A 22,113-nucleotide genomic window follows, 5' to 3' on the forward strand; every position below is an offset into this window, starting at 1 on the left:
TTCAGTGTAAATCATGTATTTTCCTATATTTAATTTACTGATCATGTTGATATTCATTAAAGCTCAGTAAATTCAAACGTTATTATATCAGAAACAGAAAACAAAAGAAAAAGTGACTTTTTCAGTAAAATATATAATTAAACATAAACAAGTTTGTAGATATTACAGATATTATTACAGATGTAAGCAAATGGGGAAAAATATTTAAAAAACTTGAACTTTGACCTACTTTTCCCAAAATGTAATGACATCTATTCTGGGTCACTGGTAATCTATAAACCCAGTTTGGTATGAGTTCAACCAAGAGTTTTGCTGCTAGAGTGTTAACAAACAAAGAAACAAACAAACCAACAGAACCCAAAACAATACCCCTTGCCTCTCATTCAGAGAGCAGGGTAATAAATCTAATTTCTTGACAGTTTCACCATGTCATGTCCTGGATGTGTTACATTATCTTGCTAAAACATCCAGTTTTGACCTCGATCGAACTGAGCATGTGCAGGAGGGAACGTGTAGGGTTGGAGAAGGGAATAATACTTGGTAGAATGACTTAAGAGTGATTCTTAACCCATAAAGACCCAACGCTACTTTGGTAGCAATTCCCAAATATATTTTTCTCTCTGTGTAACCTATCTCAAGAGTTTTATCACCATTTTTTAAAATATTATCTTCTGTATTTAGTGTTTTTTTCAGTGTAAATTAGCTATTTTCTTATATTTAATGTACTGATCATGTTGATTTTCATTAAAGCTCAGATTAAATCCAAAAGTTGTTAAATCAGAAACAGAAAACTAAATAAAAAGTGACATTTTCCACAAATTTATCAATAACTGAGCGTAAAACAAACGTGTCCATCCACTATCATTGATCCAACTCTATGGGTTTTACCGGTGAATCAATGTTGTAGAAGATGACGGTGTATTGCACATTCACTACGGAGTCTCTGAACGTCTAAATGGGTCATATCTGATGATCATGAAAAGACGACACTGTATTTTACACCAGTTATTTTCATGTATTGATAGGATTAATGGATCAACAGGTATTAAATAATTTACATCAGTAAATAGTTTGGTCGTCAGTGGCTGTTTGGGTCTGTATGGGTTAATGTAATATATCATAAATGTATGCTGCAGCCAAAAACTTTTTTCCACTTGTAAATATCTGATCGTAAGAGTTAAACTGGTAACTGTCAATGCAGTTAATTAGCTCAATAGGTTGATGTTAAAACAAAAATATTACAAAAAGGATAAAATACATTCAAAATTACTGTTTATTTATCTAAGAAAAATAGTGCTTAAATTTGCATAGAGTTGTAGGAAACATGCATACCAAAGACTTATGGATACAAGCCATGATGAGATATTACTAAAGTTACACCCTAATCCAAACTTAACATTTATTTATTTTGGAAAATTACCTAATCTGAAATTCCTATGAATGAAAAATACATATGAAAGATGTGTGACTCCTCCAGCCTTAACTACAACTACACACCATGACCCAGATTTCTCTTCTAGAAATAAGGTAGAACCTCCTATTTTTTGAAATACTTTAAATTCCCTTTAAATTAACTGATAATCCTACAGGTTCACACAATATTGCCATAAAAAATATTTAGCATCGGGTCATTTTCCACATAAATATATGAATTCACTGAATGATTTTGTCTCATTCAGTTCTTTTTTCAGACCAGCGTGAGGATCTGATTGCATTTTAGGTCGTATTTATGCAGAAAAAATAGATGATTTGCAAAGAGTCACAATCTTTAACACCCAGTCTGGGTTCATGAAAAGTGCTGATGTCTGCAAGTCTGAAACATGACTATATAATGATGGGATTTTCTGGATAAAAAAATGCTTTTTAACATGTCTGATCCCTCATGAGTCAGCTATAGTGACCTCTGAAAACAGATATGTGAGATTTACTGGGATTACTTGTCAATACAGGTGTGTGTGAATAAATATTTTAAAAAAAACCTTGATATTCATGTGGACGGGGTTTTCCAGGGTAAATGACTTTTTCTCTATTAAAGGTGGAAAAATGCAAGACTGAAGCCAGGATTAAATATTGTATAAAATGAGGCTCTAAGACAAATATTATTAAGTCTAATGGTTTTTATGAAGCAGGTGAATAAACACTGGAAGTTTTTCTTCTTCTAGGGCAATGTAACTGAAAACTGCACTGTTTCAAAGTGCAAATTTCAGTTAATTTACTGGACTTTTTCTCTATATATGATGTCATATGAGGCAAATATTACACTTTTCATGCACTACATTAGTTGACAGTTTTAGTTACTTTTCAGATTACAGTTTTTCATCCAGTGAAAACTCTGGATTGTTGAGTTTTCTCCTCCTTTTTCAGTTAAACCCCTTAAAAATACTGGATTTTACAGGAAAATGTATTGACTTTTTTGGGGAGAATAGAATAGAATAGAATAGAATAGAATAGAATAGAATAGAATAGAATAGAATAGCACCACAAACATAATTTTACAGAATATATAGAGTATCTACAGGTCCTTAAATGATCATATAATGTCTTAAATTAAATATTTTATTAATATTAGACCTCAGAAGTCCTTGAGTAGCTTTAAAATGAATTTGTGAGGTGTTAATTACCACAAACATTTGACCTAAAACTCCATTTGTTTATTTATTTCAGTCTTAGTCATTGTTTTCTATGTCAGAATCCACCAAAACCTTTATATCTTAGCTAATATTCCACATAATGGTAATACACAATACTGAACCTACTGGTATGTAATTTCTGATTAATTTGAAGCAGTCTAGATTTTTTTTTAAATTGTTTCTTATGTGGTGATTAAATTTGAGGATCTATTAGAAAAGAATAAATCTTTATTGTCAGTTATAAGAACAATATAAATCAGATTAGCAGCTCTGCAGACTCTTAAAGTGCAAAAGGAAAGATTATATAAAAACTATCACACAAAATTATGCTGACAATTGAATAATATATTAACAAATGAAATATATAAAAGGGCAACTACATCACAAAAAGAAGAAATATAGGATGGCATCAGCTAAATTGAGCCACTTTTTTGTTTATTGCTAAGGAGCATTTTGAAAAGCATGTATTTCATTGAATTATGTTTTTGTAGGAAACATGGAAGGTTTTAAATATTATTGTAAAGAATAGATGTAATAAAATATAATTGTCTGATCCGGTTCATACTGTCTACTGAAAATATAATAATAATATATACATCACATAACCCTTCTCTTTGCTGTCCCTTTAAATGCAAATGAGCCACTTCATGCCCCCACCCCCACCCCGGTGGTTGACCTTGCTTTCTGTCCCATTCCATTCACCCATTTGTGTTCCAACAACAACTGAACATTTTAGGTAATCGGCTCAAAGTTTGGACATATTTTCAATTTTTACTACGACCGCTGCTGCTGACAATTATCATCAGAAGTCTTGACCTTATATGTCCAAATGTCGTGACATAACTTGTTATAGAACATACCTAATTAAGCAGGAATTGTAACACGTAGAAATCCACTCGATTTTTTTCCTAATGAACATAAATATACACTGAACAAAAATATAAATGCAACACTTTTGTTTTTGCTCCCAATTTTCATGAGCTGAACTCAAAGATCTAAAACTTTTTCTGTGTACACACAAGGTTTATTTCTCTCAAATATTGTTCACAAATCTGTCTGAATCTGTGTTAGTGAGCACTTCTCCTTTGCTGAGATAATCCATCCACCTCACAGGTGTTGCGTATCAAGATGCTGATTAGACAGCATGATTATTACACAGGTGTGCCTTAGGCTGGCCACAATAAAAGGCCACTCTAAAATGTGCAGTTTTATCACACAGCACAGTGCCACAGATGTCACAAGTTTTGAGGGAATATGCAATTGGCATGCTGACTTCAGGAATCTCCACCAGAGCTTTTGCCTGTGAATTGAATGTTCATTTCTCTACCATAAACCATCTCCAAAGCTGTTTCAGAGAATTCATGAAGAAGACTGCGTGAGGAAAATGGTGGTCACACCAAATACTGACTGGCTTTCTGACCCCCCTGGACCACTAGTAAAAGTGTACATTTTAGAGTGGCCTTTTATTGTGGCCAGCCTAAGTCACACCTGTGCAATAATCATGCTGTCTAATCAGCATCTTGATATGCCACACCTGTGAGGTGGATGGATTATCTCAGCAAAGGACAAAGGAGAAGTGCTCACTAACACAGATTTAGACAAATTTATGAACAATATTTGAGAGAAATAGGCCTTTTGTGTACCAAAAAAGTTTTAGATTGTTGAGTTCAGATCATGAAAAATGGGAGCAAAAACAAAAGTGTTGCATTTATATTTTTGTTCAGTGTAGCTTTGGAGCACCTGCAGAGTTCAAATTCAAACTTTATGAATTATTATGGTCCCCAAATACACAAATAAAGGTATCAAAGATTAATAAAACTGGGTTTTGCAAAATATGACCCCTTTAACTTTATTTTTTTAATCTGTCTGACGAAAAAGAAAAGGAAATCTTTATAAAATATAATTGTTCAGGTTTTATAGCTTTTGAAACATAAGATGTCCCACATTTTATGCAACTTAAAGGTATTTGCATTCTGTTACTGAACTGATAATGATCATTTTAGGGTTGGGTTTTTTTTTTTTGTTTTTTTTTTTTCATATTTAAAGGTAGAAATTCTACATATAACCTCTTGATCGCAGAACTTCTACCTGTTAAGCCTATCCACAGTGAAGTATTTGTACTTTTACATAATCTTCCTCTCAGATGCTTCATAAATCTCATCATTCAGTGTAAAACTCCTATATCCCTGGACCAGCTTCTATTTATAGCTGCATCAAACACACTGGGCGGCCATTTGGGGGCCCTTTCGCGGCCGCCTGTGGGTCCGCGGACCTCATGTTGGGAACCATACTAACACACACACGCAGTTGACGCCGCTCCATTCATTCCCGTCTCATCGGAGTGAGAGGCAGACGGAGCTCTAGCGGCCAAACTCCGGATCCTCCGTCCTCACACACACTGCTGATCCGGCTTCACTTCGGTTTTTTTTTTTTTTTTCTCTCTCCTCTTTTTCACATCGTGTATGTGTGTGCGTGTGTGTGGTTTTGTTTTGTTTTTTTTTTCCTACGTGTGTGTGTGTTTGCGTGAGCATGCAAAGCAACGACCGTCACCAAAACAAGGAATTAAGGAGAACATGGCAACATATGTTTTACAAATGCACTTTATATTTATTCATCTTTAGTCTGGAACTGAAGAGGAGCGCAACGGGTGAGGAAAAAAAACAACTCTTTTAATTTCATTCAAAGAAAAGTTAAAAAAAAAAAAAAAACATCAGTCAGACTTTTGGGATCTTTTCTGCATGCTTCTACCTTTGCAATCGGGCTCCGGTTTAGAAAAGGCGCATATTTGGAGGTATTTTACGCGTACTGTGGATTTGGTGCGTTGGTATGCCACGAACCAAAAGTCCGAGCCGTGAGTGGAACCAGATGTGGGGAAAAAGTAGGGAGGAGGAGGAGGAAGGAGGGGGCTGCAGGATTTGACTCCTCTATTGTGATTTCTATAATTCCACTAAGTTTATCTATTTAAAGAAATGGTGCGTTTTGGGATGTCTTTGTTCTATTTCTGTGCCGGATGGTTTTTTTTTTTTTTAAAGGCTGCGTTGTAAAAGTGACGTGTTGTGACGCTTCATTTGCCACCCTGGAGGCAGATGTGACCTTTACATCCTGTTACAGACTGCAATTAACACATTCAGTCCAGTCCTCAAACAGCCTCCACACCAGTACACTACATCCCATTACGCACCGTGAATTCCTTTAACATCCAACTTAATGCAGCTTTTGTCTCTGCAGAAAAAAAAAAAAAAAAAACTTCATTCACTTTGTTTTCTGTGATCTTTTTCCCTCTCCCTATTGGACTGAATGAGATGATGAAGTAGGTTGCAACACGGGTGAAGTAATGGGATGTGTTTTTGGCCCAGAAACAGAATAAAGTCTCAGTTTCAAGTGTTTTCAAAGCTGTAAAATCAGAGCGAACAAAGCTGTGAGACCCTGAACGCACCACCTACTAACAAATTCATTCAAAAGCACATTTATTATTTAATCAGACTGATATCACAATAATGTTTGGGGTTTTTTTTTTTTTGGAGATCAGGTTCAGTCAGTTGTTCTATTTTCATGTCATGCATGATTTAAGGGGAAAGTTAAATTTAAAGATTCATAAAGTACGCACTACGTTAAAAAGTTTCTGTCACCATCTGTGGAGTAAAATTGTGTGTGGAGATAAAACAAATATGAAACATAATTCAGTTTAAAAAAAGATATTTAAAAAAATGATTCTTGTGAGGTACAGTATTTAATAATGACAATAAGGACTGTTTGTTTATGGATGATGTCGTATGGATAAATCTGCTGTAATTATTGAAGAAAATGGTTGAATTGTTGAGTCTGCTTGTATGACTGGACTGCCATGATCATGTTGTTGGGTGTAATTCAGTTACTGCATTATGTATTTGTTGTGGTTTGATGTTAAAATTATGAAAATATTATTGTTTGACTCTTGTATCATGTTAGCGATAAAGGTGTAAAAGCACTGAGGGGTAGGATTAAATAAGTTCATACTTCGTCCTACTCCTTTTCGACCATGCAAAATTCAGACTTGCATGTGCTTGGAGATAGATTCTGTCCATTTGAATGTTTTATTTTGGGTTTTTTTGGGGGTTTTTTGGGGTTTTTTGGCATGTTCGAAATGCACAAAATAGCCCAATTTTATGGGTTTACGAGACACCAATGTACAGTTGTAGGGGTAAAATTTGTTATTTCTTTACAAAAGTCTCACAAAAATAATAAAATCTGCAACAAAAAAGTAAATGTCAAGCAGATCAGCTCTATTAATACACTTTAACACATTTCCTGTAGAATTTACAGTAAATACCAGGCAAAAAAGTTACAGTTAAAGTGCTGTAAAATTGTTTGCTAATGACTGTAAAAATAATTATTGTATATTACTGGATACTTTTTACAAGTTTTTGCTGTAGATAAATTACAGCAATGTATTGTTATTTAATATTAGAAACAACCATTAATTGTATTTTTTTTTAGCTTCAACTGCTCCAGTTCGAGTATAGCCATGCTAACAGGGCTAATGTACGCAGCTAGCGTTACCTTAACTTATCCAGTTTTTTGCTAGCTGACATTTACAAAAACAGTGCATTCTGAGTCCCACTATATTCTGTATGAAACATGACTAATATAGATAAAATAATGTGAAATACAGTCACTCACACAAATAAAGAAACATTATTCTGACTAAAATGCTGGTTTTGACATGTTTACATTACATGCTGAGTTAAAATACACATCTACATGGTCAAATTATATTGCATGAAGTTACTACTTGAATCACATTTAAATTTTGTGGGCTAATAATGTCTTCCTTTCACTTTATTGAGTGGATGGATGTGGGGTCCACTCCCCTGTGTCCACCTTCATGCCCTCCTTCTAATACTAACAATGTGTAATTGTAATAATTTGTATCGTTTACAGTCAGGACAAAGTGAAAACACAACCATCCTGTAATTTTACAGTCTGATACTGTGAACAAATGCTTTAAGTTACCATAAATATTTTTTGCCCATAATGCATTGCAATATGCAGTTACACCTTGTAAATTGTTAGAGCAAGAAGCTACTGTAACTTTTTACAGTAGAAATTACAGAAATTTCTTACAGTGTAGGTCTTTTTCTTTGAGAAATTCATGAAAATACCTGAATTCTGAATTTTGAAGATTATTCCTCAGAAGACTTTTCTTGCTAAACAAAAATTCAACCTACAGCCTTTTTTACTTATTGTAATATTTAAACTGTGAATGTATCTCTTCAGTCATACAGGACACAGTTTTAGTAAAGAAAGTGTATTTTTTCATCCTGCTTTGGCTTCAGTTCAAGTAGCCACAAAGAATAAATTACTATCTTAAAATATTCAATGTTATTTCTCAAGATGGAATAAAATCTGCAACAAAAAGTCAAGGTTTTTCCATCACTGGCATCCAGGGCTGAACAAATTAAGTAAATTAATTGGAGTTTTCACTCTGAAAATGATGAAAAAAATGCCCAAATTTTAAAACTGACTCTTTGATTGAAACATATAAACAGTGAATGTGTTCCTTCAGTCATATTTGACATAGTTTTAGTATAGAAAGTACAGTTTTGGATCACATTCTGTCTTCAGTTCATGTCAGCAGAATCATTCATAAAACTGAATAAAAATAGAGATTAAACTGTTTTTGCCATTATCACCCAGTTTTACCATCAACCTTAAAGAAATTGACACAGTCAGAGAAAGTTTCACTATATGCCCTCGAGGTCAAAAGAGTAAAACCTTGAAACTGATCATTTTCATTTCTACGTTGCCCGTCTCTGTTCCTGAATGTAACTAAGAACATACAAGGCGTCTGTCATGGTTTACATTATACCTTCTGCAGACTTTTATTTATTCCTTATGAAACAATACATTCATAATTGTTGCTCATCTCATACATAAACACACCCTTTTTGTCTAAACATGAGAAATATTTTGCTCCTAAACATCACAAAGTGGACTGTTCTGGAGAATACATAACAAATAGTGGAAATAAAGTCAGTATTTCAACTCTTTAGTCCAGTTGTTTCACAGCTCCAGAACAAAAATGTAGATGTTGTGTCTCCTCAGGATCCAAATTCACAAAATGACATCATGAGTTGCATCTTTTACATCATTATTTAATATCATTTTTGCCCTTTGTGCCACTTTAGGTCATTTACAACTGATGCCTGTCCTCTATAGACAACACTGTTAATTTACATCATATACTACTGCTTTGTCTGATGCATTTGCGATCCCAAAAAAAAGTTTGGAAAAGTCAGTATTAGCCCATTTCCAACCATAAGAAGTATCTTTTTAGTAAATCTATTATAATTTTCCCTACAGTCTGAACCTGTGATACTCACGTCATTCAGTGTTGATCCAACTCTTTGTGTTTAATCTTGACGTTCAGAGATTATATGGTTTTACTCTGCATTTCATACGAACACACCACCAGATATGCATCCTAAATAATCTGCGGCTCTTTTTGCAGAGGCTTAGTTTTCTTCATTTCGAAATGATTTTCATCCATCTGCCGTCAAACTCCCCCGCACTTTTGAAGTTTACGATCCCGTTTCAATCACTTTCAGACCAAATATATGCGACGTGAAAGGATTTCAGGGGGAACTAATCATTGTTGATTTGTTATATTGAATGTTGTCTCTGGATTTGTTACGCGAGACAGGAAATAGCTTTGATTTGCTATTTGATTGTTCTTACTCTGATATATTTGTTCGTCAGTGTTTATATAGACGTTCAGACTAACAACATGCAGTGTTTTCTTTCTCATGGTGCTCTCTGGTGACTTTTTTTTTTTTTTGCCGGTAGCTTAAGACGAGGGCTGTTGGAGGGATTTCAACTCTTGGTGAACTCACAAAATACCCATTTAAATTAATTTTCAGACCTAAAATTGAGCACTACAGACAGAGACTCTCAGTTCAGTTTGCCTGCTCTGCAATAAATCCCTATTCCCCTTATACAGGTCATAAGTGTAGGAGTGATGGAAAGTTTTGGTCGCGCTTATTCTTACTCTGGTTTCTAAATTTGATACACTTCCCCAGAGTTTGGACTTAGCTCTGAGTGTGGCTGCGAAATGCAAATACTCCCTCCTCTCTGACCCCCACCCCCCACCCCACCTATGTGCTTTTCGGTTGGATTAAAACCCATCAACAGCTTCCATTGCCTCAAAGTCCAGACCACCATAAAACACGAAAGAAACAAACACAGCAGGCTGGAATTTCCTGTCTGTTTGTTGGTTACCATTTTGTCCCACTGACCAGCTAAAGGTCTGTTTTGTTAATCCCAGACATCTGTCAAAATAAGAAGAGGTTCCGGGAGAAGCCAGTGCAGATTCTTTTTACATTGGATGAGGATAAGTTGGTTGAGGTTGTGATATCTCAAGCCAGAACTTGGTGTTGATTAGCCAGTGTCAGTATTTACAATGTAATGCATTACAGTAACAGATTACTTTTTGCTGTAACACAGTAGTGTAAGGCATGTCTTATCAGTTTTCATATTTTGCTCGGTACATGTTCAATAACACTCTTTTCACCCATAATTTAATTGCTCAAATGAAAAAAAAACAGCAAGACTGTGAGACCTTAAGGCAGTGTTTTTCAACCCTGGGGTCGGGACCCCACGTGGGGTCACCTGGAATTCAAATGGGGTCGCCTGAAATTTCTAGTAAAAAAAAAAACAACTGAAGCACTGTGGTACTGTTTATCTTTCAAATGTTCATTGTGATCAGTTTCAGATGTTGCAGCTCTTTCATAATTCATAGTTTGAGTTCTTGTTTGTTCAGTGTTAATTGTCAGCCTTGTAAATCCAAGCTGGACTGACTGTACATATCCTGACCAAGGAAAATCAAATTCTCACTTTGTGCAGTAATCTACATCTGGCTTTTCTGCCTCCGTCCATAATAATATACATTATATAGACTAAATGTCATCTAAAATTAATGATTATTTGCAACATAGTATAGCAAACTATTACATGATGAAAAGCAGATTCATTTTAGCAAAAAAATGTCTCTGTTTAGAATGTCTGGGGTCACCACAAATTTGTGATGTTAAAATGGGGTCACGACAGAAAAGGTTGGAAACCACTGCCTTAAGGAATCAAAAATGCAGCAGGAAAGTTGTACTTCCTGTTCATCCAATGGGTGAAGATGGCAGAAGACAGTCCATGGTCCACATGTCCGTATGTTGATTACTAACCCTAACCCTACCTTACAGAAGCTAGTTAGCATGATCCCTGCAATCAGCAATGACAAGTTAACCAGTGTTGTGCAAGTTACTTCCAAACTGTAATACATTACAGATTACTTGTTACTGTTATTTAAAAGTAATTCCTTATTACTTCTACCAAGGAGGTTATGTTTTTGCCAGCGTTGGTTTGTCTGTCTGTCTGTCTGTCTGTCCATGTGCAAGATAACTCAAAAAGTTATGAATGGATTTGGATGAAAATTTCAGGAAATGTTGATACTGGCACAAGGAACAAATGATTAAATTTTGGTGGTGATCGGGGGGGCACTGATCTGCCTTGATGGAGGTCTGCGCTCTCCGAGAGCTTTCGTAGTCTTACAATATTACTGTCTCAGAATTGTAATGTGTTACATGACTCCACATAGAAACATTAGCTTACCTTAGCTGATCACAGGGATCATGCTAACTAGCTTCTGTAAAGCAGGGTTAGGGTTAGTAATGAACATACGACCATGTGGACAATGGAATGATGGACTGTCTACTGCCATCTTCACCCACTAGCTGAACACCAACAGGAAACAGAACTTTCCTGCCACATTTTTGGCTCCTTAAGGTCTCACGGTCTTGCTGTTTTTTGTTTTTATTTGAGCAATTAAATTATGAGCGAAAAGTGTGTTATTGAACAAGTACCAAGCAAAATATTACTGAAAATCGATTATTAATGCCTTACACTCCTGCGTTACAGCAAAAAGTAATCTGTAATGCATTACAGTTGTAACGCATTACTCCTAAAACGTACAAAGGTAAGATAACGTTTCTGTGATTAGTTAGAATTCTTTATCAACTGCAGATTTATCTACCGGCATCATCGGCACCGCACCCCCTGTTTGAACATCATAGACCGTAGCATTACTTGCATCCCAAAGCTCTCCTGTCTCTTATATTGGGGGGGTTATTATTTGACTCTGAGGAGGGTTGGATTCTACTGCGCTCACACCATTTATGACAAGAGTCTGTATGCAACTCAAAAGTAATACAGGAGTCATGTAATGCATTACAATTATGAGACAGTTATATTGTGAGGTAAGGAATTACTTTGAAATAACAGTAACAAGTAATCTGTACTGAATTACAGTTGGGAACTAACTTGCACAACACTGGCCAATACACATTCCTGGGTATTGTCTACAAGCCGGGTCCAACACATGACTGAACCGAGGAGGTGATGGTTCTGGGAATATGTGCCTCTGTGCTGGTTGTTCTTGGCCTCTCTCTTCTGCAGGAAACTGTCTTCAGCGTTGAAAAACGGGGTGACAGGGCAGAAGAGGAGGATGAGATCACAGCAGGAGAGCTGTTGTGGCTTAGCTTTCACAGGGCTCAATGGCTTAAAGTTAATCTGGAATTCTGCACTCTCTCCGATTGCCCCCGAGTTTTCTCACATCAAACGCTCCGTCGTGTCCCCTCCAGTCTGGAATTAAAACTTCTATTTGAATTCGCTTCCGTGTGCCTGGAGACTTCAGCTGCAGGTTGTCGAGGGCTTCAAAGCTTTAACAACCCGTGTCTTATATTGTCAACATATTACCACTCAGCTTATTTTATTATTTTCACACACTGTAATTGTGTAATGCTGGTTTTTACTGGTCTGGGGTTGGTGTGAGGATATTCCCACAAATGCTGTTGGAGTCAGCACTAGTGTATTTTAATAAAGACATCATAAAAAGGCTTGTATGTAGTACTGATATTCCAAAACCTGAACAGCAGGGGGAAGTCATGTACAAGAACACTCTTAGGATCAAAACCACCAAGGAATCATCACTATGTATGCACAGACTGTAAAGTATAAAGCTCATTATTTACACACATTTGTATTATAATATCATCACATTTTCTTCACTTATTTTGAGAGTCGGTCTAAAACACACTGTCTTATAATCTTCATGTGCTGCATCAGCTGATAGTTTACATTATAGCTCTGTTAGCTTTGCTCTGTTTTTAGACAGAAAACAGACACAGTAAAACCACAAATCATGTCCATTTTCTGTACAGTTTGTGTTGTCCATATCTGCACTAAAGATCTGTTTGGAATCGAACAAACAAGGTCAGAAATGTCACAGTTTAGTCTGAACCCTGGATCAACAAACAGCAACTTAGCAAAGATAATAACATCCCATAATACCTTTGTACCTTCATAAGCCTCACAATCAAACTCACTCATGTAGAAGAAACAGTGACGTTTCAGCATCAAACTCCATTCATTTCATTTAGAGCTGTGTCATTTAGAGCGGTTCTCATTCCATCATGTAGCTCACTACTCCCTCTAGTGGTCACATAAATCCCACAGCCCGTCGCTGTAAATACATTCAGTTCATATCTTTACTTCAGAACTTTTTATTCCAAACACTCTAATGATAATTTTATGTCATTTTTTTCCAGATTTAGAAGTGTAAATACTACATATAGTCCCTTTAATTCTCTGTGTAAATGACAAATTACTATTTTACTAGCATGCACAGTTGCGGAAAAAATTATTAAACCATTAAAAGTCATCAAAAACAATGGTTATGCAATCAAGTACTTACTCTTGTGTGTATCATGTGACTAAAACAGACAGAAAAGAAAACATGGAATGCCTAAAAGCACTGTTTTTGTCAGTACAGTGCCATAGATATTGACGTAAGAACTGAAGTAATTTTGGTTATTATCAAGAAAAACATGGAAAATGGATAGATATCAGCTCTGAAACTAAACTTTCATGAGCTATTTTTGTTGTTATCGTTATTTTTGTCCAAACAGATGTACCTTTAGTTGTACCAGGCATTAAAATGAACAAAAATTGAGGAAAACAAGGGTGGTCTAATAATTTTTTCCACAACTGTATGTATTAACTTCTATAACTGACTACATCAAGATCAGCACTGTACTGGTTGTGGCTAACATTTTTGCATAGCAGTGTAATTTGTTTTGTATAATTGTGTGTAATTTTATAATTATAATAATTGCATCATGTTTTATATCAGTCATAACTCTCTAATTTTTCAAAATGTGAAGCGCTGTAGAGGCCAAATGAGGCAAAAGTCAGCACAGTCAGTCAGTCCTTACTGAAGTAGAAGTGAATTTAGTGAATTTTCTGAAATATAAAAGTAAAAAGTAGCCATTAGAGGAGCATTTGTACCTGACACTAACTGAAACACATAATTTTAAGACTATCTTCAAATACAGCTGAAAATAACATTAACAAATTACTTTTCAACAGAACTAGAAACATTCTCACACCTTTTCTCCAAGGTTATTTTTCATCTGTTTTGTCTACTTGAGGCTCCAATGATTACACTGATTTGATTAGTTGATATTCACCCCTCAGTTTCAGTCAGTTTGTAGGAGAAATATAAAAAAAAAAAAAAATTCTCTGATTACTGCTCGTTAAATCTGAGTATTTTCTGAATATCTTTTGTTTCTGAGCCTTAAAAAAAGAAATATCAGGATGTGATGTTGGATTTTAGGAGCATTTTTTCATCATTTCCAGCGTTTTATATCGACTACAAATCAACGTTGGATATAGCTGTTAGTCGCAGCCTTAGTCTGTGTGTTAGTTTTGTTTGACATGCGGGACATTTACAGATAGATGCGTTAAGAGTTTGTCGTTTTTGTGCTTTTGTCCTGCAGTACATTTAGGTTGAAATCAGTCTTGATGTTGCTTGATGCACAATAATGCAAAGTAAAAACTACTTATAGTACAAAGTAGAAGCAGAAAGGTGAAAAATGAAGAAAAACCTGAAAAATGTACATATGAGATGTCTGTTAGTGACAAAACCAAGGTTGATACAAGGAAAGAAAAGGACAAACAATCGGGAATCAGAATACTTTATCAATCCCAGGGGAAATTATGGGGTGTTACAGTTGCTCCATTCCAGTATAATAAAAAGTAGCAGGAAAGAAATGATCAATACAACAGAAAACAAAATAAAGCTCTAAATTTACAAACATATACAGGGTGGGGAAGCAAAATTTACAATGAACATTTAGTTGTTTTTTCTCAGCAGGCACTACGTCAGTTATTTTGAAACCAAACATATATTGATGTCATAATCATACCTAACACTATTATCCATACCTTTTCAGAAACTTTTGCCCATATGAGTAATCAGGAAAGCAAACGTCAAAGAGTGTGTGATTTGCTGAATGCACTCGTCACACCAAAGGAGATTTCAAAAATAGTTGGAGTGTCCATAAAGACTGTTTATAATGGAAAGAAGAGAATGACTATGAGCAAAACTATTACGAGAAAGTCTGGAAGATACTATTAAAGAAGAATGGGAGAAGTTGTCACCCGAATATTTGAGGAGTTTCAGGAAGTTTTAGGAAGCGTGTGAAGGCAGTTACTGAGAAAGAAGGAGGACACAGAATAAAAACATTTTCTATTATGTAAATCTTCTTGTGGCAAATAAATTCTCATGACTTTCAATAAACTAATTGCTCATACACTCTCTTTCAATCCCTGCCTCAAAATATTGTAAATTTTGCTTCCCCACCCTGTACATATTAAAACACTCAATTAAGACCCAAAATTAGATCAGCAATTTGTTCAGTATGTACTAGACAACAGAAATATACATATACAGGGGTTGGACAAAATAATGGAAACACCTTAAAAAATCAACAAAATATAATTTAATATGGTGTAGGTCCGCCTTTTGCGGCAATTACAGCCTCAATTCTCTGAGGTATTGATTCATACAACTTGTGAATTGTTTCCAAAGGAATTTTAAGCCATTCTTCAGTTAGAATACCCTCCAACTCTTTTAGAGACGATGGCGGTGGAAATCGACGTCTTACTTGAATCTCTAAAACTGACCATAAATGCTCAATAATGTTGAGGTCTGGGGACTGTGCCGGCCATACGAGATGCTCAACTTCATTAGAATGTTCCTCATGCCATTCTTTAACAATTCTAGCTGTATGGATTGGGGCATTATCATCTTGAGGTGAAGGTGTTTCCATTATTTTGTCCAACCCCTGTACATAATAAGTGTGCAAAACTGTTGTTGTGTGTAATTATAATTATGTGGTTATAAGGTGGAGTTAAACAGTCTGATGGCCACAGACAGGAATGATATCCTGTGTCACATCAAAAACAAAAAAATTGCAAAAAAAAAATATGCAGAAAAGCTCAGAAATATATCAGATTTAAGATATTAGATTTCTCTTTTAAAGCTTTTTATGTGTACAGCACTTGAAGAATGGACTGTGAGTGAGAACTATGTTAATTAAGTATAATCGACTGGCTGTTACTCGCAAAAACATAGTCCACAGGTGTCAAACATGTGGCCCAGGGGCCAAATCTGCCCCACCAAAGATTCCAATCCGGCCCGCGGGATGAATTTGCAAAGTGCACATTAGGGCATGTTGAGCCGCATTATGTAATAAATTTCCATTATATAATAAAAGTTCAAAATGTAATAAGAATGTCACGCCATCTTGTAATAAAGCTGCATTATGTAATAAGCTGATGCATTTTGTAATAAACTACATCAACGCATTATATAGTACATTTTTTCACATTATGTAGTAAGTTATTACAATTTGAGAAATTTATTACAAAATGCACTTGACACATTTTTATTTAAAAAAAAATGTAATTACATGGTTCATTATGTAATAACAATCCAAATTAATATAATTTCAGAGCAATTTAGAAGAAATTAGTCACAGGAGCTACAGGTAATGTAATCAGAACTTTAACCACACAGTTCAAAGATTAATTTAGCACATTACATTTTCCTGAAAAACATTCTTATTACATTTTGAACTTTTATTACATAATGCGGTTCAACAGGGCATCAAATTTAAAAATAATATAACAACCTATAAATAATGACAACACCAATTTTTTTCTCTTTGATTTAGTGCAAAAAAACATTAAATTATGAAAATGTTTATATTAACAAACTGTCCTTTAATAATAAAATATGAATAACCTGAAAAAGTATGAACAACCTGAAATGTCTAAAGAAAATGAAGTGCAATTTTAACAATTTTCTGCCTGTTACTAAATGTTTTTTGCATTTGTAGATCTGACCTATAATGCATGTGTAAATGTTAAGTAGAGGCATAATACTGATAAAATTGTACTTATGTTTCTTTACAAATTTAATGTTTTTTAGGTTATTCACATCCTTTTTGTTTAGATAGTTTGTAAAAGTAAATATTGGCATAATTTAATGTTATTTGTTATTTTTTACACTAAAACAATTTGGAGTTGTCATTCTTTACTGGCTATCATGCTATTATTGTACTGGTCCGGCCCACTTCAGATTAAATTGGGCTGAATGTGGCCCCCGGAAGAAAATGAGTTTGACACCCCTGACATAGTCCATAGAGAAAAAATAAAATAATAAAAGGGAACATGAATTTGAGATAGTGTGAAGTAAAGGAAGCTGTACATGTTATACAACTCCTAAATGTGTTTTGGATGTCTGTCTATATGTGTATGTCAAATAAAAAATCTGTTAAAAAAAAAAAAAGAAATATATTAGAAATGAACACAAATATAAGATCTGAATTGCAGATATAATTTAAGAAGTAAAGGAAAGGAGGATTTGGTGTAAAATATGCTTGTGATTTTCCACCGGTCTTTGTTGAACTTTTCATCCAGCTGTGGATTATGTTGCCTTAATTACACTGACTGGAAACGACCTCATGGAAAAAATCAAGCCAACGGTGATGTTTCTGTTAAAAAACTCCTTTTATTCTTGTCGGCACTCGGGTCCTTTCTGAGATCCCATCCCTGTTTCATGGACGATATCAGTCGGTAAACAAGCCCAACAGCTGGGTGTTACTGTAAGACGGATAGCTTTATACAAAAAAAGATCAGGCTCTTAATTATATACGCGATTACGCCGTACAGAGTGTTTTCTAACTGCGCCGAGCCGCTCTGTAACTGTGTCTGCTACCGACCCAACTGAGCTAACACCGCTTCTGAGAAACTCAACCGCAGAGGCTGAGTGCTAGAAGAGGGGCGTGTCCACCGTCTCCTCCAGATTACAGGGAATTTTATGGAGCTTTTGATGGGACTCCATTGTCTGTTGCGTCCATAAAAGCGGTGCAGGAGGTTTTGGAGTGCCTCTGGCCGGGGGAGGAGGAAACGAGAGGTTTTGCTTCAGACTGAGCCGACTCAAGTACCCGCGATACTAGAGCTGTGTTTTCTCAACCAAATGCCCGGTGATCTTTTCCCACCTACCCCACTTCCTGGCCTCTCACAGGAGCCCGCCGAGTAGGAATGCTGAGCGTTTCACTCCTCTCCTCTGATTTTCAGGTCTGAGAGGAGGGGATTTGGTGTTTATTTTGGGGTAGTTCTTTTAATATTTTTAACAGAGCTCCAATTTAGACTCACTCCTACACTCCTGACATGTATTTCTTTGTCTTTTTCTACCACCCTCACACACTCTCTCACAACCACACGCAAGATATTCACAGTGCTGGGCTGTGAAAGTACTCGCTTCTACGTTACCAAGCCATTTAAGAAAAAAAAAATAGAGAAGAAAAAACAGAAAACCACATCTTTTTTTTTTTTTTTTTTTTTTTTTTTGAGAAGGGCTGTTGGGTTTTGTTCCCGAAATTTTAGTTACTCATCCTGGCATTGATCCATCCATCTGAATCTGTGAAAGCTTTTAAAAACAACTCCTTACTTTCTGTTATTTCACATTTATTTTGGATAATTATGACTCATTGAGGACACTGTGGGTTAACACTTTACACACAGTTATACAGTCGCGGAAAAAATTATTAGACCACCCTTGTTTTCTTCCATTTCTTGCTCATTTTAATGCCTGGTACAACTAAAGATACATTTGTTTGGACAAATATAATGACAACAACAAAAATAGCTCATTAGAGTTTAATTTCAAAGCTGATATCTATCCATTGTCCATGGTTTTCTTGATAATAACCAAAATCACTTAAGTTCTTACATCAATATCTATTGCATTGTACTGACAAAAACAGTGTTTTTAAGTATTCCATGTTTTCTTTTCTGTCTGTTTTAGTCACATGATACACACAAGAGTAAGTGCTTGATTGCATAACCATTGTTTTTTATGACTTTTGATGGTCTAATAATTTTTTCCATGACTGTAGCTCCTTAGAGAATCATTCTGAAATGGTGCCAATAAAGGTGACACTGTGCAGATCTTTCACCTTTTAGGAAGCATAAATGAGTAATAGTGATAAAATAATAATGCGATTAACCTCCTAAGACCCAGCTATGGGTTTTCTGTCCACATTTGTGGACAAGAGTTTCACAACTTTATACAAAAAAAAGAAAAGAAAACTGTCCACCACAAAGGACGTTCCATAAAAATTTTAAAAATTGCATCTGATAAAACTGTTGCATCATGATGTTTCCAATATAGGCCCTTATTTAATAAAAAACCAAAAATGCTTGTACTTTGCTGACATTTCCTGGGTCTTAGGAGGTAAACATTTGTTGACAGGAAAAATAGTCACTTATTTACCCAAAAGTACTAATACCACACTGAAAATGCTCCACTTCAAGTAATTAAAACCTCAAGTATAACCTCAATCCCAAAACAGTTTAAAACAGAATGCAATAGTTGGTAAATCTCTTAGGCTACGTTCAGACTGCAGGCAAATGTGGCCCAAATCTGATTTTTTTTTTTTCCCCCGATGTGATCTGTATCTGATCTGTTAAAGACAGTTTGTACAGCACAAATCTGACCCAGGCCACTTTCATATGTGGCCCTAAATCCGATACGCATCTCATATTTTGCAATGCAACATCAGTCTGAACAGGCAGTCCGGATTTATCTGACCTTTACGTCATTGAAATATGAAAAACGTCACAATTCTGCATCCTAGTTGGAGAAGTGGCAGTAAAAACGTATTTACTTCTGTAAACACAGTGCGTACCTGCATGGTCACGTATTACATCAGGACCTCTTTTGCAGGTCACTTCAGTGTCGCATTCAGTTCATACTCAAAACTGATAGAAGTCGCAATTAATGTGTAATATGGACGAGCACACAAAAAAATCCAAATTGTGCATTAAGACCTGCTGTCTGAACGTAGCCATAGACTCTTTGAAACTGAGGAAATGTATCATGATTATTTGAGGGCAGCAACACATTTATAAAAAAAAAAGTCTGGACTGACCCATATTTGCCACTGTGTGGCATCTCCTCTTCTTGTTGAAATATGCAAGATCTTCCATAAAAAAGATGTCATCTGTATGGGAGTATATGTTGTTCTAAATTTTTTTATCTACCTTTCTGCATTGATCATGCCCTTTCCATAGTCATTAATGCACCCCCATACCATCACAGATACAGGCTTTAGAACTGAGCACTGATAGTAAGTAGGATGGTTCCTCTCCTCTTGACCCACGATTTTCAGAGAAAAATGTCAAATTTGGATTCTTCTGACCACAGAACAGTTTTCCACTTGGCCTCAGTCCATTTTAAATCATGTTCACATATGGCTTCTTCTTTGCATGATGGAGCTTTAACCCTCTTGTCCTCCGTATGCATTTTTGTATGTTTTCTCAACTTTTGTAATTTTTTATTTTTTGGTGACCATTTTGGCTGTGTTACAACTTGTGGCATGAATTATGGCAAGAACTTTTCGTTTTAGTTACTGTTTTTTTTTTTTTTTATAATCCAATGTCTGTTACTCTTACATCGCTTAGCATTTTTCACCCACTGGACACCTTTGTGGCAAAAAAAATCTTATATTAAATCATCATACATTAGTTTTGCTTAGCTTTTTTTTCACAAATGATGTGTGAATATCTGTTTCTTGTGTATATACATTTTTGCCACGACGGTGTCCAGAGGGTCATAAATTTGAGGAGGACCCAAGGTTTCACCTGCATTTGTAGGTTCATAGATGATGCAAGTGTTCCTGAATCCATGCAGGGATTTTCATGACAGAGTCTTGTTTTGATTTTTTTGTTTTTTGTCTTGTTTTAATGCAGTGCCTCCTGAGGGCCTGAAGATCAATGTTGATTTTCAGTTTCGTCCCTTGCCAGATTTTTTCATATTCTCTGAATCTTTTGATTGTATTCGCTAGTGTAGATGATGAGACATTCAAAGTCTTTGCAATTTTACCCTGAGGAACATTATTCGGAATTTAATCCATAATTTCTAGATGCAGTTTTTCTCATGTTGGTGAATCTGTGCACATCTTTATTTCTGAGAGACTCTGCGTTTCTAAGATGTTCACTCATGTTATGTTCACTCATATTAGCTGCGAAAAGATCCAACAGCTGATTTTTTTTTTTCTTTAGTGACACTTGCTTTCCCTACCGTTTGTTGCCTCCATCCCATCATTTTGTCATGTTGCTGCCATCAAATGAAGTATGACTTTTCACTGCTTGTTCTCTGTTCTGATGTGAACAGGAGATTTGCCAATTATTGCGTTCTGTTTTATGGAAGTTTCACTCTGCACCCCAGCTTTTATGGAACTGTAGTTGTAAATATGAACATATCAACATAACGGCTAGAATTTCAGTAGAACTGTCAGTGTTTTATGATGTTTCTGATTAATTTCACTGTGGCATTTATATGTTGGTTACATTTTACTACTGTAGATGTTTAAGGTTTAACTACTTTCTGCACTGCTGATAGTTTAATCTACAGTGATGCATCGTATTCTTTAAGATGTGAAACATAAAAAGTAGCTTTTCATGATCTCAGAAAACCAGGCCTGTTTTCAGCTTTTGTGACATTTTCCTGTGAATCCAAGCTTCAGTTTATTTAGTTTAAGGAGGAGAATTTCCTTTGCTCATAAAGGCGAGTTAATCCTTCAGTTTATCACAAACATTCAAAATTGTTACAATTTGTAGATTTGTGTTGTGCGCTGAACAGGAAGGCGAAGAAACTGTAATGTAAAACATAAGTAAAGCAGACAACTGTATTGGATTAAAAAGTCGTTTATTTGCTTCTGAGATGTCGTGGAAGGATAAAGTGGCATCAGCTGGGAATACACAAGTAAAGTATAATTTCCTCCAATTATTATTTACGTACAGTACTGGAGTACAAGTTTTTTTTTCCCCACATTCCACCAGCGGTGATTTAAGTCAATGTAACAGAATCCTCACACTGATCCCTTTTTAATTTCTCCTGCAAAAACCGCCAACTGTTGCAAGAGAAACAGACACCACAAACCGTAGAGGCAATTCCAGGTCAGACTAGTAGAATGGGGTGAATTCCTGACACCCGGTGCATGATGGGGAAAAATACTCCAACAGAGATTAGCAACCATGCATT

General features: G+C 35.5%; 1 protein-coding gene across 1 annotated transcript in view; it reads left to right on the forward strand.

The window, feature by feature from the left end:
* Positions 1 to 4,969: 4,969 nt before the first annotated feature.
* Positions 4,970 to 22,113, forward strand: part of mrc2 (mannose receptor, C-type 2) — an 83,674-nt gene continuing 66,530 nt past the window's right edge. The window contains exon 1 of the mRNA XM_030141707.1: positions 4,970 to 5,277. Within this exon, the coding sequence (XP_029997567.1) occupies positions 5,160 to 5,277 (118 nt within the window). The 5' untranslated portion in view covers positions 4,970 to 5,159. The remainder of the gene's footprint in view (positions 5,278 to 22,113) is intronic.

This window comes from Sphaeramia orbicularis, chromosome 8 (assembly GCF_902148855.1).
Source record: "Sphaeramia orbicularis chromosome 8, fSphaOr1.1, whole genome shotgun sequence".
Taxonomy (NCBI): Eukaryota; Metazoa; Chordata; class Actinopteri; order Kurtiformes; family Apogonidae; genus Sphaeramia; species Sphaeramia orbicularis.